At 32.0% G+C, this 19216-nt stretch overlaps 1 protein-coding gene across 1 annotated transcript in view; it reads left to right on the top strand.

The window, feature by feature from the left end:
* Positions 1–867: 867 nt before the first annotated feature.
* The window catches only part of LOC111053138 (1-acylglycerol-3-phosphate O-acyltransferase Pnpla3), a 44273-nt gene continuing 25924 nt past the window's right edge, over positions 868–19216 (top strand). The window contains exons 1-2 of the mRNA XM_039439277.1: positions 868–1390; positions 15260–15372. Of these exons, the coding sequence (XP_039295211.1) occupies positions 1231–1390; positions 15260–15372 (273 nt within the window). The 5' untranslated portion in view covers positions 868–1230. The remainder of the gene's footprint in view (positions 1391–15259; positions 15373–19216) is intronic.

Below are 19216 nucleotides of genomic sequence, written 5' to 3'. Positions count from 1 at the left end.
TAGGCTACTGTACCGTATTACTGTGAATTCAAATAAGTTGTCAATATCCTTGATTCTCGTGTTTTAGGCTATATGAGTACGGTAAAAAATAATTTTATTTAACATTGATTCCATCTCTGTATAGTGAGGTCCTCGTTATAATGACAGTGGATAAAGATAGGAGAACAGAGTTGCCGTTTGTCTGCCTTGATTAATTATATTTCTACATTTTTAAAAACTTATTTGGCAACGTTGTGGAACTAGAAAACGATACTGCTATGAGTTTTGTGGGATAATAGACAAGGATAGCAACACCAAAGTTGATCAAATACTGCCATTATAACATGGACCTCACTATAATAGTCTACACTATCGTGTACGGTAGGTACCGTATTTTTGATATCATGTTATCACCAAACATGTATAGTCTATTTCAAAACTTGTTTATTTATTTGTAAACTTAAAACCTTCATAAATGCTGGTCATTCATACAGAAAAAATAAAATTGTTCAAGAGTTTTCTTCATATGAGAAAGTAGAGATCTTTGTTCTTTTCTTTGTGCCAAAGATACCATTATTTTGAAAGAAGTACGTTTTTCATAAGATAAAAACAGATACCATACAGAAAAATCACATCCACGTTTGAAATTTGATGAACTGTATTTTCAATTCAATCAAAAATCTATTTCTCTTCTTGAGCTTAAGACAAAATTAATATAATTTTCTATACGGTATTAATTTACGCTTGAGTGCATCATACTTTTAAAAAACATTCAAATAGAGCGCGCAAAAATCTATTGACTGTAGCGTGGCGCTACCAACGGCGAAAATAAGAACTAAACATTAGCAGCTGAAGACCTATCAGCTGTTGGCTGTTTACCACCACCATAACCTAGTTTGTTTGTCCAAAGATAACTGTACGTCACAAATTCTTGTTATGACGTGATTTTATTTAGTTTGTGTGCTTATCTATTGTTGAGTGAGTATTGCTGGTATCTTGGATCTGTGCTGTTCTAGAGATAAGAGGGAAAACAAAATGCGAGAGCTATTGTCGCTGCCTGTTAGTCGAATTTATACTTTCGTTAGGTAGCAGTCGTTCCCAGGGAATCGTAGGCCACCTACTCATTTATCAATTTCTGTGCAATTTTGTCTTCAGTTACGGTCGTGTTTTGAGTTTGTTTAAGTTGTGTCGAATCTTCAAAGACAATATTATCGGGAATTCAGGCTAGCTCAGACTAGAGGCTGAGCCAACATGAATCTCTCGTTTGCGGGATGTGGATTCTTGGGAATCTACCATGTGGGAGTTGCTGTGTGTTTCAAAAAATATGCTCCTCATCTACTTCTCAACAAAATATCGGGAGCTTCTGCTGGAGCAATTGCTGCCTGTTGTCTACTTTGTGATCTCCCAATCGGTAAGTTTTAACATAACCTAATTTATTTCATTCATGATTAGCCCACTTTTTAGACATTTTCTTACTGTGTCTTAAAAGCTAAATTTTTTATAATTTTCAAACATTCAACAATATTTCCAAAGTTATTAAATTGCAATATACTCAGATGATACTTAAAAATTTATTCGTCAATGTCTTGCTAATAAAATTGCTAGTTTTCGTCTGCTGATTCGGCATAATAGTCAAGCTTTACTACCTTTTGAGATCACTGTGAAAAGTTCAAATTACTAATCCTACAAACTAGCACGTATTATCTATCAATCTTTATCAAATTTCATGTGCATTGCTTGTACAACCTCTGAAATAAGTAAAGATAACTTGGGTCTTTCTTTTTCAAGATTGATCATGTTTGAAGGCTTCTTGAGCTGAACTTTCTATCTAGAACAATCCAAATCGTATAACATCAGTTTGTACAATTATTTATTATTTGATTATTAGATGATTCAATCTATTTGCAATATAGACTCTTTGAACTCGATTATCGTAATTTCATGTAGACTGCACGTGCTAATCACTATTTGTTTTGTAGTAAAAGGAAATCAAGGTTTGGAATAGGCTATTGTAGTTTTTTTAGGTCTAGTTTTGAAGCTCAAAGCTCATATCTTGATAATTTTTATCACTTATTTGCTTTTTCCTGAAGTTGAACCATTAGTTATGGTTTAAGTTAGATTTTGGAATATTGTCAAGTTATTTCTCAATTCACATATACTACAACTTATAACTTTCATTATTTTATCTAAATAAATATTTACGTTTTGCACAGTTTATCAACTAGGGTGTTGATACTCAGTGTCTAGTTTCTGCAGCCATTAATAGAATAAATCTGTCTGAACAATTTTATCACACAAACGCCTCTGAACTGAGTTGAACAAACATCAATGTTTGTTGAATGGTGGCCAATACCTAACATTTATTGAAGAGTGTGGTGCAATACAATTTTCTTGATCTTTGGTGGTTACTTGATGTTTATTTGGTATGCGAATAGAATTTATACTTTCTCATCAGTTGAACAAACAAGATTATTGTAATCTTATGGCATTTCTGATGAACTTTTAAGAAAGTACTGAAACTGATTTTGTAGATCTCAACACACCAATGTAAAATTGAGTAACTTTACTTATGCCAGAGGATAATTTCTCCGATTGCCACTCTCTATCTCCAATCGTCTCATAAAAACAACAAAAATAATCTCAGTAACTATGAGTATAATTATGTTCAACTAGGGTGAACATAATTAAAATTGAAATTAGTAGGTATAAAATTATACCTACAGTATAATTATGTTCATAGTCAGAAGAAAAACTAGAAAACTATCTATATTAACTGAAAAAATTGATGCAGTTAGATTGGATAGTTTCTGCCCTCTACATTCTCTCTCTGTCTCTTGAAAACAACAAAAGTAAGCTCAATAAATCTTCACAATAGAATCATACTCATAATGAGAAGATTAACTAGAAAATTATCTTAAATAACTTGAAAAAAAAACTCACAAAATAGATTTGATAGTTTCTGCCCTCAACATTTCCTCTAATCGAAAGAGACCCAAGATTGAGAAAAAATGAATGATGAGTAGGATATAACATAATAATGACTCATTATGCATTCTAGAATCATACAAGACAATTCACGAAATCACCAATTCTGATAATTATTTCGTAACTAACGAGAAAAAGTACCACGAGAATGTGAGTCTCGTGTATATTGGATTACACAAATCAAATTATAAAAATCCTTTTATTCATTAATGAAGACAAAAGGTGGAAACGCATTTTGCCTCCTTCACACATTTATAATAATTTTCAACATAATACAATTTTCAATAAAAATAAGATGAAAGATATGGAAAAAGAAGAAATATACAGAAATAGAAAGAAAAATAAAAATCTCAGTACCCTTTATGAATTATTTAATCACAACATGTTTCGGACATTGATGCCATTTTCAAGTGATATGAAGTGAATAAATAAATACTGCTGGAAGATTCTTATTCAATGTCCGAAACATGTTGTGATTAAATAATTCATAAATTGTACGGAGATTTTTATTTTTCTTTCTATTTCTATAAAAAGTAGCCCTATACAGAAAAGAGATAGAAATATACAGTTTTTTTGAATAGTTTTATTCTGGAATGAATCGTTCCAATAGTTGGATCCACAACAATTTTTCAATAATTTCCACGATAAAATCGTAATTCCAGATTTGAGCATTATTAGCAATACTTACTCACATAATAGGCTACAGTCCATCTCATTTTCCAGTTGGAAAAAATACTGGAGATCTTATCAGAGAATTCTTCTATGAATCTGAAGTATACACAATAAACGTGTTTCCCATCTAATCACAAGGTCATTTGTTTTTGTTTTTGTGCATCTTATCTCATGCTTTATGATATGTGCTTTGCGAGGAAAATATTTTGACAAATAGTTGTCGCGTGTCTGAAGTATGATGAACTCATGCTATGAGATCATTAATATATTTGAATATAATTTTGAGGTGATGATAGTAAGAATTAAGAATGATTATTAATTAGCGAACATTCAGTGTTCTTTTCTAAAATCAATGAATAATAAGCTGGAAAATCTACCAGGAGGCTACTGCTTTTTCTTCATCATAGCCAATAACTCTCCATTTTTTACAGTTTCAAATCAAAAACCATCCTTTGTTGGTTATCCATCTTGTTTTCACTTTTATAATTACTATCGTATTTCAAAAAACTTGAAGTGAAAAAAAAACACTCACATTCTTTGATGAGGCGACGTCAGTTTCGTGCTGGTAGGCCTATTGCACATTCTCAAGCCAAACAGAAACTAGAACTAGAGTATTTCAGTTTACTGAAGTACAATTTCAGTTCAATACTTTAGTTTCTGTTTGGCTTGAAAATGTGCAATACCAGCAAGAAACGGACGTCGCCACATCATATAATGTGAGTGTTTTTCACTCTAAAGTTTTATGAAATACGATAGTAATAAAAAAACATACTACCCTTTATTAAATTTTTATCTCAATCACGACCTGCTATTCATTATTTAGGCCTACTTCATAAAAGAAATCAACTATAAAGATAAATTTGTCCAACTAACTTGTAATTTATGGTATCTCATAAAAATAATGGCTTGATGGTCAATTCCCTCTTCAATAGCAGTACATCCAATATTTGATACATTATTGTGTGCACTCATATGCTCCTAGCACTCTACGAAGAGTGATAATATATTATATAACCTCCTGTATAACTATTGAGTTTCATGTCAATAGACAATTCCAATTTAAAATTAACAATTCAGTCATGTCAATCAACATGTGTAACATTGAAAGAATAAGACGTTGTTGTTGTTGTCAATACCACTAGGCTATATTTGTTCAAAATCAACTTAAATTACGGAACCAGGTTTCATGGCAACACCTGTCACATCTTCAGTTGGAATTGACAACAATCTACGTCTTAATTCTTTCAATTATGGAGAAATACCCCAACATCTCTTCTCATACAAAAGATACAATCATATTATTCATTAATATTCAATTATTATTAGTTTCTCAGTTTTAGTTTCCACTTTTATAAAATAGTTTATTTATTTATTTACATACAAAAGCTCAGAGAATAAATCCATGAAGAGCCTTATTGATATCAACTAGCTTAGTCACATATTTGATGTAAAATAATCATAACATAAATAATAGGATATTAGCCTACTTTGTATGTTCGAATATTGTGCTGTTATAACTAACATAAAATTCAATAAGGTTTGTAGCCCATTCTATAACTTTCGCTAATTTATTAGCAAGTAAAATTTCATACAGCTCGTACCCTCTTCTATGAACTTGACTCTTTCATTGGCATGTGAAATTCCATATGATTGGTATTCTTTAACCTTTGCTGTTTTATTAGCAAGCAGGGACGACCCCCCTTTCAAACCCCCATCAGATATTCAAAGACTGCATCCGCTCCTATTCAGCTTTCTGCCTGCCAGTAATGCAATAACAGCCACATGACTAATAGCTATTGTGTTGTCTGGTGTGTTGAGAACACGTGACTATCTCAAGAAAGTACTTATTGCTGTTTGAAATAGTCTCCTCTCAAGTTATCTCAGTTTTTCATTATGGGAATGAATTGAATTGAATATCTTGAAAGAAATTAATGAACATCTTAATGATGTGAATGAAAGTAGTAGAAGAAGAAGAAGAAGTCGAATAAGAAATAGTAGAAAGAATTATGATTATAGGAGAACATGATTTCAAAAAAAAACATGTTAAAAAAATAATTTTATTCATGGAGGCAACATGGATGTTACCTATATGTAGGCTATATATTTCTACTTATATGACTGACGGCTGCGATATACAGACATTTCTTGTTATTGTATCTATGCAGAAAATAAAGAATTTGAATTTGAATTGTAGAAGGGAAATGAAATGGATGATACAAAATATGAGAAGAAAAGTGTGTGAAAAGAGTATCTAATTTTATATTATATGAATAATGAATTTCCTAAGAAATAATAGAAAAGAATTGAAAGAATATAAATTATTATAATTATAGAAGAACATAATTGTAAAAGGTAAATGAATGAATGATACAAAATATGAGGAGAAAAGTGTGAAGAGTATTTAATTTTCTATTATTTGAATAATGAATTTTCTATCATTTCCATATTTTGAATCATCAATGTTCAATCAGTTTGAAGCTCACCTATTTATGAATTGAATCATTCATTGTTTGATTTATTTTCCAATTAATTCATAATTGATTCTTTTCATTATTGATTTTCAAATCAATTCATTCATTTCCAGTCCCATTCATCTACATTACAGATACACTCTCAATGTAAGAAATGAAAGAATATTTAAATTAGAATGAATGAAAGTAAGAGAAGAAACTCAACTTACGTTCCTTGAATATTGTCTAGTGTAGTTAGCCAATTTGGTCCAGTTCTTCATTCCTGCTGATTGCAGTTTATCAGAGATTGACAATTGTGTAATAACCGAAACCGGTCTTTCTAATTATCAATAAATCAGTGGTTTTTGACAATTTCTCAGTATTTTTCATTCAATAATTTTATATTATTTGAATAATGAATTTTCTATCATTTCCATATTTTGAATCATCAATGTTCAATTAGTGTGAAGCTCACCTATTTATGAATTGAATCATTCATTGATTGATTCATTTCCAATTAATTCATAATTGATTCTTTTCATTATTGATTTTCAAATCAATTCATTCATTCTCAGTCCCATTCATCTACATTACAGATACACTCTCAATGTAAGAAATGAAAGAATATTTAAATTAGAATGAATGAAAGTAAGAGAAGAAACTCAACTTACGTTCCAAGCTGATAATTTGTAGATCCATCTCAAGTGAATATTGTCTAGTGAAGTTAGACAATAATTGGTCCAGTTCTACATTGGAGTGCTTGTCCTAGATAGAACTGTGTCCTAGAAACGTACTTCATCGTCATAGGATTAAATTCATTCAATCTTGAGTTGTTGAATGATCCTGTCAATCAAATAGTTGATGTTTCAGTGTCATTGAATGTAATAGTCTTCCTGAATCTAGAACGAAATGTCAATTTATTTCATTTTGCTTGTATTTTTTTAAACTTGAATTTTAAAACATTCAAGTTTAATTTTAACAGTGAAAAAGTATGGATATACAACAGTGTATTTTGTTGTTAATTTATTCATTTTCAATCATTGAACTTATCTGCCATAATAAAAGAATTGATGGTAGGACCTAAGAATGGACATAACATTTTTTACTCTTCTAATAATTCTTAATAGAATTCTCAATACATTTCAAGTAAACTTGAATTCCATAATTTGTTTCTTCCCAACTGTTTGATAGTTGATTTATCAAAATACTTTACAAATATTTTTTAAATGTACACTGGTCTGATTTTCAAACCTTCTTCTTAATATTCGACTAATCTAGATTGTAATTTTAGAATCACTCATTGATTTTTCAATACCCTATTTTGTGTTAACCTTCCGGTAGTCGCGCCCTTCTCAATCACACGAGCAGTCGCGTGTTGTATTTTGTACAACATCCAATTTTCCAAGTGCTATGTACTCTGTTTACTGTCAAAACATATTAATTAATTGTATATTTTTCTCCCATCTTCTTGGATTATTTCACGCCTATAAACATATGGATGATTACCATTTCATAGCCCAATATGGTACATCAAGCAAAGCCATCAATTCTGTATTATTGGTTCGTTTACAGTCCCCGTATACAGTCTTTCCCTATCTTATGTACTGTCGCTCCTAAATGGCACCTAAAGACTGAACCATTGTTCGGTTGATACTGCAACTCAGTGGAGTGATGGGGGAAAGTTTTGGAATGCATAGGTGACTCATTCACTGACACCACCCCATTCAATAGTTTTGTGCATAAAAAAACTGACACTGTTGTACTTTTAACAACTGCCAGAAGGTTAACAATATTTTAAAAATATTTTAATAATCTTATGCCCCAATAACATGAAAACTTAAAAATTCATTTTAAAATCACTCATTGAGTTTTCAATACCCTTTTTTGTGTTAACAATATTTTTAAAAGATTTTAATAATCTTATGCCCCAATAACAGGAAAACTAAATCACTGTTATAGACTATTACTGCCATTTCTCGATTTCAAACTTCCAATACTCAACAACATCAAGATTTCTTAACTATAATTGAGTATTTTTAAACAATTTCATGTAATAAATCAATAAATTTTGCAATGAAGCGACATTTGATGTCCACGTGGGGTAATAAATAATAAATTTGAATGAATAGAGTTATCAAGAGGTGATTGCTTGAGCGCTGAGCTTTCATAATTCAATTTTATTTTTCGAATTCAATTTTTCAATTCACCTCCTATTATTCCACTAAAATTGAATACGAGTTTTGGCAATCATCTTGGTTTATTCTTGGCACAATAAAAATTCGGAAACTTGAAGTGGTGTTCATGGTGTTTAATAGATCAATTGATATTCGCCTTTATAAAAAAATTATGATTGGTATAGATGATTCATGCTAACGAGAAAAAAGCTCTTGAATATCTCAATGTATCACATGGTGAAACTTATCCTATTACCATTAGATTTAATATTAGATATCACTTGAAAATGGCATCAATGTTGAAACATGTTGTGATAAAATAATTCAAAAAAAGGGAACTGAGATTTCTATTTCTATGTATATTACAAGTAGCCCTATACAGAAAAGAGACAATAAAATGGCTTATCTTATTACGTTATCTATAACTTGTGAATTCTGATTTAAAAACCTCTATTTTGAACAGTTATTTCTGTAACGGTTGCCATAAGTGTTACTTTTTAATGGATTGATTATTGTACAACTATGAGTTAAAAGCAGGAAGCAGTTTTCGTCTTTTTCTAATCGTGCGATCACTGACAAAAACTTGCATAACGCTGCAAACTAGGTGACCTCCGACACACGGTTGAAAAGATGAATCTGGTCTTCTATTTATGTCTCATATCTACCTGGTCCTCTAATCATTCCTCTGATCGATTCTACCTGTATTGTGAATTTGTTGTGGATCAAGCTATTGTGGGAAAAAACTGTAAGTAAGAATGAAAATGTGTAAAAAGTTGAACGAGAAGAGGAAAATTATGATAAAAGTTGAAGAATTGAATCAATGGTCATTACTTTTTTTGGTTTGGTGGATATTATTTTGTAAAACATACGTGTGGTTGACCTTCTCATAACATGTAGTTGTCGATATCTTTTGTTCAAAGATTATTTCCAGCAACGGTTTCTTTGATAGGTCTGCTTCTTTGATACTCACATGTAGGTTAGTTGTCGATATCTTCTTTACACAGAGATTATTTCTAGCCATAGTTTTTTCTATACAGTCTGCTTCTTTAATACCCAAGATTCTATTGAATTCACCACAGGTAGGTTTACTGTGTTTTGTATGAGCTGGTTAATTATATGATACAAAATAGATACAAAATTACACATCACTGATTTCAAAATTAAACAAAATAACACTGAAAATGACACCATAGGTGTTAGTGAAGGAAAATTCATGAGGAGAATTTATAAAATAAGAAACTTTTCATAAGTGGTAGGAAAGATGTAGAAATATAATGAAACTGTTGCAGATTTTAATGATACGGAAGTTTAGTGTGATACGGAGGTTCAACGTTCCACAAATTATAGCCTGTAGAGGTCACTCCAATTTTGGAAGTTGATTATTTTTAATTATGTCTCGTGATCTGCCAGTAACGGTACAAATGATACGGAAATGAATTATTGTTTCTCCGGATTTAATTGGTGAACTCCTTTTGGGGTATCTTCTAATGGTAATCTTGATAACAATTTATCATATAGGACAGAGTATTCATGGGTAATGATGAAAAATAGTGTAATCTATCACATGTATTAGAGTACTAAGATTATTGGTAAATAGTGTAAATATACTGTAAATTGTGCAGGCCTTCATTCAATTTTCCCATACAGTTAGCTTGAGTAGAGTGAACAGTGAAGTCAATTCAATTGAGGCATTATTTCCTTCTCCCTGTCACTTTGATCAGTATTTCCAGTAAATGGATTTGGTCGTTTCTTTTCCATGTTATGTGGATACTAGCAGGACGCCCATGTTTCGCTACGGGAGTTATTGACCGAGCGAAGGGAGGTCTAAGATTCAAGTCGACGGGTTTGCATTTCTCTTTATGTTTATATGTTCATATTTATGTTTTTTTTTATGTCCCGCATTTACAGCGAAACGCAGCAATAGACTTTTATGAAATTTGACATTTGATATGAAATTTTATGAATTTTAAAAATCATACTTTAGAATTATTCATCATAAATCAGCTGTCTAGTGGGCTGTAATACTACCCGTTCAAAAACATCAAACATCTTTAAGATGTATCTTTCCATCAACGTTGTAGACAGTTGCAGCCAGACCTGATAACAGCGCTCACACTCACATTCCGGGACGACACGTCACGGTACGATAGGACAGAAAGCTCTATGTTAGGATTTTTTCTAGACATTTTTGAATTGATAAATTATTTATTAATTTTTGAGAAAACATAACATAACAGCAGGTCAATGTAACTTACTGAGCGCGAGGTCTACTGTTCACAGAACTACTAGTAAGATAGAACATTGTTTTTGAGAGATACCGGTGGTACTGTATTATAAGCAACAACCTTCAGAAACTGGCTCAGGCTTTCCTTATATTTTTGTTCCAATTGCCATTTCATATCAATTAGGATCAATAGCCATCGATTGGGATTTATGCAAATAATAGAAAGGATCTATCTTCAAGAAACATTTTTTTTATACTTGGATTGCTTGTAATCAAAACTAGTTGAAAAGAGAGAAGGAAACAACAAGGAACTGAGATGTACTGAACAATAGACACATTTGTAAGGCAATGTGTCTAAATACTAGGAAGGAATGTAACAAGAGAGACTTCGGAAGAAGATTGAGACATTAAGAAACGAGAGAAACCATAGATTACAGTAGTTATTGCATAGAGTAAGCAAGGAAGATATCTAGAAGGGACCGAAAAATAAAGAAATGTGGAATCGACTTTACCAATGTGAAATCAGCTTTTCCAAAAATATAAAAGGGCTGAAAGGTGGTATGAAGATTTTTTGAAAAATAGAGAACTTACAACTATTTTCGTAGTTTAACTTCTCTGCACTGATTAAAGATTAACTAAATTCCACTCATTTTTACATCAATAGTTGAATTTTGGAAACTTTTGGAAGGGGGCGGGACAAAAATTAGGGAACTTACAACTATGTAGTTTAACTTCTCTGCACTGATTCAAGATTTACTATATTCCACTCAATTTTACATCAGTAGTTGAATTTTGGAACATTTTGGAAGGTGGCGTGACAAAATTTCTAACTTCAGAGAGTGCCCAGATATTGGTAACGTATGATTTACAGTATGGTAAATGAATTGGACAGTTTTTTTTGTTACTTGTTTATGTAACTATTTCTGGAATTGAATAATAACTTCACTTGTTACTTGTATATGAATTGGATAAAGTTTTGTTGTTACTTCTCCTAAGACTCAACTCACACTTACGCGACTCAGGTCGAGAAGAGACTCGACTCTAGTAGAGAGCATGTGTTTCCAAATGGTGACACTCAGACCAGTCGATTAAAGTCTCCGCGACGTCACCATTTCAAAACACATGCTCTCGACTAGAGTCGAGTCTCTGCTCGACCTGAGTCGCGTAAGTGTGAGTTGAGCATTAGTCTCCAGGGAATCTCTCAGATTTCTTCCCAGTCGATTTTTGAGCCTTTAGTCTCCAGGGAATCTCTCAGATTTCTTCCGAGTCGATTTTTGAGCCTTTAGTCTCCAGGGAATCTCCCAGATTTCTTCTCAGTCGATTCTTTCCCCCAGTTTTTACTGTTGGTTGACCATACCAGATCAACTCCCTTTATGTCTAGCTGCCCAGTTTCGTCTTTTTTCAACTTTATTAACATTTTTTTTCAAATTCACCCAATATTTTTTAAAAATACTTTGCTTTCAAACTGCTAGGTCACTGACCACAACAAGGTACTTCCGCAAATTTACCGCTATTCAAACAAAGGAACATTCGACTTGAGATGGGTCACACGTTCTGACCCACTGCTGAAAATTCTGCTGACGTAGGCGTTTGATGACGTCATGCATCCGGTGTCTGGCCTTGGGCGATGGCCAATAGGTTTATTTTATCGGTGATTTATTCATTAATTTGATAAATAATAAATTGTTTGCACCGAACGTCAGTATGCGTTGTTTCGCGTCATTGTTTGCGCAAATGTTTGCCCAAATCTTGCCTCGAGCCGGCTTGCATTGGGCGTGACCTTGACATATTGGAGTCATTAACCACTTTATGGACTGTCATTGCAATCTCAAGGTCGCATCTGAGATGATAATAGGGAGGGATTCCAATTTGCAGAATAACAAATGGAAGGTTCTCTCTTTCAAAATCTATCATTGTTATTAATTCTCTTCCAAAGACTTCAAACTGCAGAACATAATTAAATACAGAAATTTATTATATGAATCTCGAAGTTTGGTTTGATCTCGTGGGAATCCAACAAGAATGACAAATGGATGGATCTCTCTTCCAAAATGGAAGACTCCTCCTCTTTTGGAACACATCTTCTCTCTTCCAAAGTCTTCAAACTGCAAAAGATAATTAAATACAGAAATTTATCATAATGAATCTAGAAGTGTGGTTTAATCTCGTGGGAATCGACTCCAACTTGTAAAATGACAAATGGATCGATCTCTCTTTTGAAAGTTGACTTGAGGATGTCAAGTTGACCCTTCCAACTTGCATGGATCGATCTCGCTTTTAAAGTCTTCAAAATATAGTAGATAAATTATTGCAAAAGATATTCATATTGATTTCATTATTTATATTGCTTTACTAAGGTAGGGGTTTGACCTCATATGAATAACAAAATGTAGAATGACATTGTAGAAATTGAGAATTTGATGACTGGAATTTGGAAATAACTCAGATGTTCCATTCACATCCATCTATCTAACATGGAGAAATTGAAGTTATTTAGTTTCAAGGTGAAAAAAACGATATTGTCAGTTCCACATAATTTATTTGAGCCAAACTTAAGTTTCAATTCATATTGATTTCATTATCTATATTGATATATGCACTGAGTCTAACCAAAAAAGACCACTGAAGATGATGTCTTAGTGCAATGAAACTTAAGTTTTGCTCAGATAAATTATGCGGAACTGACAACATATCTTTCATTTCACCTTAATATGGAGAAATTCACAATATCTGTTCATAGTATAAATTCTATTCAGTTTCCTTCAAACGGTGCTTCAGAATATATTTCCACAATCAAGCCTGTGGTGTTCTGTGATTTGGATGTGGATTCATTCATCCCATTGACTCAAATCATTTTGTTCCAATGAGAAAGATGATGATAAGTATAATCAGTAATCAAAACACCACAAATCAATTCAAGTCTACTAAAAACAGTGATGCATTCAATACACCAATTCTCAAATAAATACAATCATAGAGATTATATCTGAAGTGCTCCATTACTGTATTATTATACAATACAGGTAGGTCATAGTAAGACAGGCAGATCTTATTCATATGGAATCTTCCAGATTAACAGTATTGGAGTCTTCTATATTTTGTTGTTCTATGATAAGTCTTAACAGAACATCACTTGATTATACACATTACCCATTACCCATTACTGATTATACACGATTGACACCAACTTTGTATTTTGTTGAAATTATATTTGTTGAGTGTGAGACGAGGTGTTCTAATATTGAAACTAACCAAAATTGGAATCGAATTAACGAATTGTATTGAATTGTATTTGCTACTATGTGATGTTAATTTATCTCTAGTTCATTGGTTTTGTTTGCTGCTTATCTGTATTTACTTCTGCTATTTTGTAAGCTGTTGAGTTTTGTATTGTGCTGCTTTAAAATGTTTCAAATATTGTATTGTGTTGAGCTGTGTTGCAAAGACATCTCAACAACTTTTGTAGTCAGAAACTGATAATCATAATTCTCTTGAAGAAACTTGAAAAATCAATTGACTGAAAATGTTGATTGGTTTTGTGTGCTGTTTATCTGTGTATACTTCTGCTATTTTGTGTGCTGTTGTGTTTTGTTGAGTTTTGCATTGTTCAGCTTTGGAATGTTTCAAATATTGTATTGTGTTGAGCTGTGTTGCAAAGACATCTTAACAACATTTGTAGTCAGAAACTGATAATCATAATTCTCTTGAAGAATAAAGAAACTTGAAAAATCAAGTTGCTGAAAAAATGACAATAATCCAATCTTCACGAGCAAGCATTGATAAGCAGCTGCAATGAATGAGATATTTGAGTTTTCAAACAGGTGGCAAACATAGAAGAGAGAGAATGGATGGATTATTAGTATGTGTGTGAGAGAGATGTAATGAGAGACTATGTGAGTATAAAGTGGATGAGAGTGAGAGAGTATAAAGAGAAAGAGAGGTCTTGTATATAGTTAGTATGAAGTGAATGAGAGTGAGAGAGTATAAAGAGTGGGAGAGAGAGTGATTTAGTGAGTATAAAGTGAATGAGAGAGATTAAAGAGAGAGAGTGTGGTCTTGTATAGCGAGTATAAACCAAATAAGAGAAGATGAGAGAGTTGTAAGGGAACTGAAACTGAGTGGAACCACATGTGACCTTGTCCTTGCATTATCGAGAGGCATGTAGGAAGTAAACACATTTAAAAGTTGTTTACTGCAATCCCCCGTTTGTTGACAATGTTCGCAACTTCGTATGTTTCAATTGCGTCTTCTGTCTTGTTTTTGATGATTGATTTGCATAATAAATCGAAAAAGCTATGAAAAAATAATTGAAAGTTCATTGAAGTCCTTACAGTAGTTTGGAAGTATTCAATAGGAAGGATATTTATGTTGTTTTCTTTATCCATTCCAAACTGCCATGTATTAAAACATTATTCTGATGTTTAAACAACGACATGTAGTCAATTATTCGTGATAATTAATAATAATAATAATACTGAGGGTGATACCCACATAAGCTCTTAGGCTTGTGCGTGGGTAATGAGTGAGAGGGATGATGATGAGAAATGACGACTACTTTTTAGGTAACCGGGACCGTCAGCTATCGTCTCCTCCGAAAGATGGGTATTGATTGCATGTCGTTGTTTAAAACATCAAAATAGTGTGATATTTATGTGAATGCATTCTGATTGTTTTATCTGTATTATTCATGTTTGTGAATTTTAAAGATATTTTTTTCTTCAAATCTCAAGATTTTGTGCCTTGATTAATATTGATAAATTTGTTTTTTTTTGCAGGTGATATCACCACTGATGTCCTTAATCTCATCAGAGAGGCAAGAGCTCGAACTTTGGGCCCATTCAGTCCCTCTTTCAATGTGCAGGCTGTGCTATTGGAAGGTTTGAAGAAAGTATGTTTTTTTGAAAATACACTCAAATTCAGATTGTTTGAAATGCATTTAACTCGTGTTAGTATCAAACTAACTTTTCGAGTTGAGAATTATTAATTCAAGTTGATAACTAGTAGTTGAGAACTATTAACTAGTCAACTAGTGCTCTAGTACAGTAGTTAATTTGTAGAACTATGAATTGTCAAAAGATGTACATGTGGCATTGTCTGTTCACTTCTTCCACCTACTGTAATACTAGTAGTTTATTTTTGTAGTTAAAAACTATCAATCAGCTTCGTCAATAAAATTTTCAACCAATCAGGCCCCAGGCTATAAATGGGCAGACTGGGAATTTACCCAGGGCGCCAAATTTTTGAGGTCACAAATACGAGATGTTGAAAATAATTTAGAGAAACAAAATACCTACTAAAAATATCTGACACAAGATTTTCAAAAATACATAGAACAGCAGAACATGTAAATATTATAGTCAGGCTACCGGAAATATAAAGTGTAACAAGTAAGAAACATGAGAATTATAAGCTGATATCTCTTTTGAAAATTCAACTGATAAGATTTAAATACCATACTCTTTGCTCTTGTTTAAAAAGAATAACAGAAAGAGGCCATACCACAAGCTGCGAACAGACTTTATGCCTTCTACCCTAATGACATTAGAAGTGAATTTGAAAATGAATGTCTGCACTTCAAAATGTATGGAGAACAGAAAGAACTTGGTGGAATCAATGACGTGTTTGAATAAATTATAAAACATGAATTGAAGTTTACTTCCTCAAATCTAGAGGAGCTTTTAGAATATTTCTCCAAGTAGACTATTTTTCTAAGCACAGCAGTCACCAACTGCTCTGCTGAGAGAGGATTTTCCGCTTTGAATGGTTCAAGGAATATTTTAAGAGGTCTACAGTGTTGTATTTGAAAGACTTGATATTGTTATCTCTTGTTATCCACTTCATAAGATATAAGTGACATTTAACGATTTTCTCAAAAATTACTTGACCGATTTTTTTCAAATTCATACCCTGTATAGTTATTTATCAGCTCTATTAACTGGCATGAGTCTTTTCCCTGGAAAACTAATGGGGGGTCCACCCCATCCTTGAGAAATGGACGTTGTAACCTCCTTTTAGTGCATGAGGTAGGTAGGTAGAGCAGTTTATAAAAAGAACACAGTCATAGTCTAGATATTTCATCTGTAGAACAGCTGTTTCGACGTCTTTTGAAAAAATCATCGAATTTCACAATTTACACAAAGGAAAAAGTACTCTGAAAACAATTATATATACACATATAAAGTAGTCTGATCGTAGTTGCAAATATTTTGCCGCCAATCGTCATTATGTTATTCCCCTAAATTATTCTCGTCTAAGAATGAGGCTTACAGTTCAATGAGCAAGGAAAGTTGTGTGAGTGTACCACACCAGATTTTTATCTCTTGTTATTCACTTCATAAGATATAAGTGACATAGATTATTTGCTTTTAAAATATAGTAATAAGGGGGGCGTCAGTAGAAAATTTGCCCAGAGCGCCAATCACCTAAGCCCGGGGCCTGCAACCAACCATAACAACAAAGACTTGTCACTTAATCCAACTACCGGTACTTTATTTCTTTTTTGTTGAACGTTGAAGTTTTTAAACCTTCCAACAATTATTGCTCCTTTTTTGTTTGCAAAACAATAACCCTACTAAACTTCGCAGTTTGCAAATAGCTGAGATAACATCTTTGGACTCTAGCGACACAAACAACAATGGACCAATTATTAAAAACGGCCAACAATCGAACAAACTGCTATTTTTATTGGAAATCTCTTGAGGAATTCCATCGCTTGTCAATCAATCCGAGTCTGACAGGCCACTAGCCTATTTATTCAATACGTTTTTTTATTCAATAATTCATTTATGATTGACGTCAGTACTATTAAAATTGATTTGTAAAGACGTTGTTCAAATTCAACCGGTCACCGGTTGGGTTATAATTAATTATTTATGTGAATGATGATGAGATGATGAATGTTTGACCTCTTAGATAATTTGCGGCTGCCTTTCCTCCTCTTGTTATGGTTTTGATAGACAAGGCCTGTGTGGCTTAGTTTTTTATTGGTTAGTTCCAATTATTGTTAGTATTTTTGTACGGAATTGGCCAGAATAAGGGCTAGCGTGACGTCAAACGAATGTTACAGTTGGACACTGTTGAGCAACATTGAAATTGTTCTGTCGGATTTCTAGAAATTTCTCTTGAAATCTCCATTTTTCTTGAATAGAATTTGGAGTGGCTAGGAAGAAATTAATGAAACCCGTTTATTCCATGATTTTTCAACAGTTTGATTTAATTTTTTTGTTGTTTATAATATTAATGTTCCTGTGAAATGATAAATTTTGAAAATCTTAGAGTACCTACAATTCATTATTCTTTGTATCTCTATTGTTTTTTTTTCTAAAATTCCTTGAATCTGATAAGAATGGTAAAATTATATCAAGTAAATATTCACCTATTCTAAACTGGTTTTCAGTGATTTTTATTAATAATTACTTGATATATTTCAATTCACATTATACAAATAGAAATAAAAATAGAAATCTCAGTACCCTTTTTGAATTATTTAATCACAACATGTTTTGGACATTGATGCCATTTTCAAGTGATATGAAGTAAATTTATTTATAATTATGATTTACTTCATATCACTTGAAAATGGCATCAATGTCCGAAACATGTTGTGATTAAATAATTCAAAGAGGGTACTGAGATTTTTATTTTTCTTTCTATTTCTATAAAAAGTAGCCCTATACAGAAATAAGATAAATTACACATTATAAAAATATATTTTAATATTGTAAAGAACCCAGACTTAGTCTATGTGGGGAATATTCACTGTTCAATTGATTTTTTTTATTTACTGTATAAATGTTTATGATCTGTGAATACAACACTATTTGATTTGATTTGAATGGAAATGTTCAAGATTGTATATTTTGAGTAGATATTTATCTTCTATTTTTAAAGAATTTAATTTTCTCTCAATACTGTAGGCCTACATTACATAAAATATAAATGCATAACAAAACAAATTTACACTACAAAAATAAGAAGAAAACACAATATTCTGCTTAATATATATTTGAAATTTACACTATAAAAATGAGAAGAAAACACAATATTTTGTTAAATATATATTTGCAATAAAATATAATCCCATCATCATTTTCCAGGATAAGACTATCTGTTCACCTTATTAGACACTCACTCTTGTAGCATCTCTTTCACTCATTTCTAATTGTAATAAGATCTTCTCTCTCTGAAGCATCTTATCAGATTTTCACTTCCTGAGATTCTCACTTACTCTTCTCCAATTGCTATAAGCTCTTCTCTCATTGTAGCATCTCATGAGAAGCTCTTAAAACTTCTCATTTGCTCATTCCTAATTCTCATAAGTACCTTATTGAACTATCACTCTTGCGGCATTTCGCTTACTCAATTTTAATTCTAATTTCTAATGAAATTAGAATTAAAATTGTTTGTAATCTCTGTCTGTGACTCAATTTTAATTCTTATTTCTAAGTTCTTCTCTGTCTGTGACTCAATTTTAATTCTAATTTCTAATAAGTTCTTCTCTGTCTGTGACTCAATTTTAATTCTAATTTATAATAAGTTCTTCTCTATCTGTGACTCAATTTTAATTCCAATTTCTAATAAGTTCTTCTCTCTATTGCCGTGCTACCAATTTCTCCTAAATCGGTTGGATAGCAATTTTTCACCTATTAACCTAAGGAAAGTTATTGGCTCCAACGTAATAGATTCTTGATAAACTATGAATGGATCTATTGCCTATGAATGAGAAATCCAGT

This window comes from Nilaparvata lugens, chromosome 12 (assembly GCF_014356525.2).
Source record: "Nilaparvata lugens isolate BPH chromosome 12, ASM1435652v1, whole genome shotgun sequence".
Classification (NCBI taxonomy): domain Eukaryota; kingdom Metazoa; phylum Arthropoda; class Insecta; order Hemiptera; family Delphacidae; genus Nilaparvata; species Nilaparvata lugens.
Note: the sequence above shows the minus strand (reverse complement) of the source record. Positions and strands in the feature narration are given on the sequence as shown.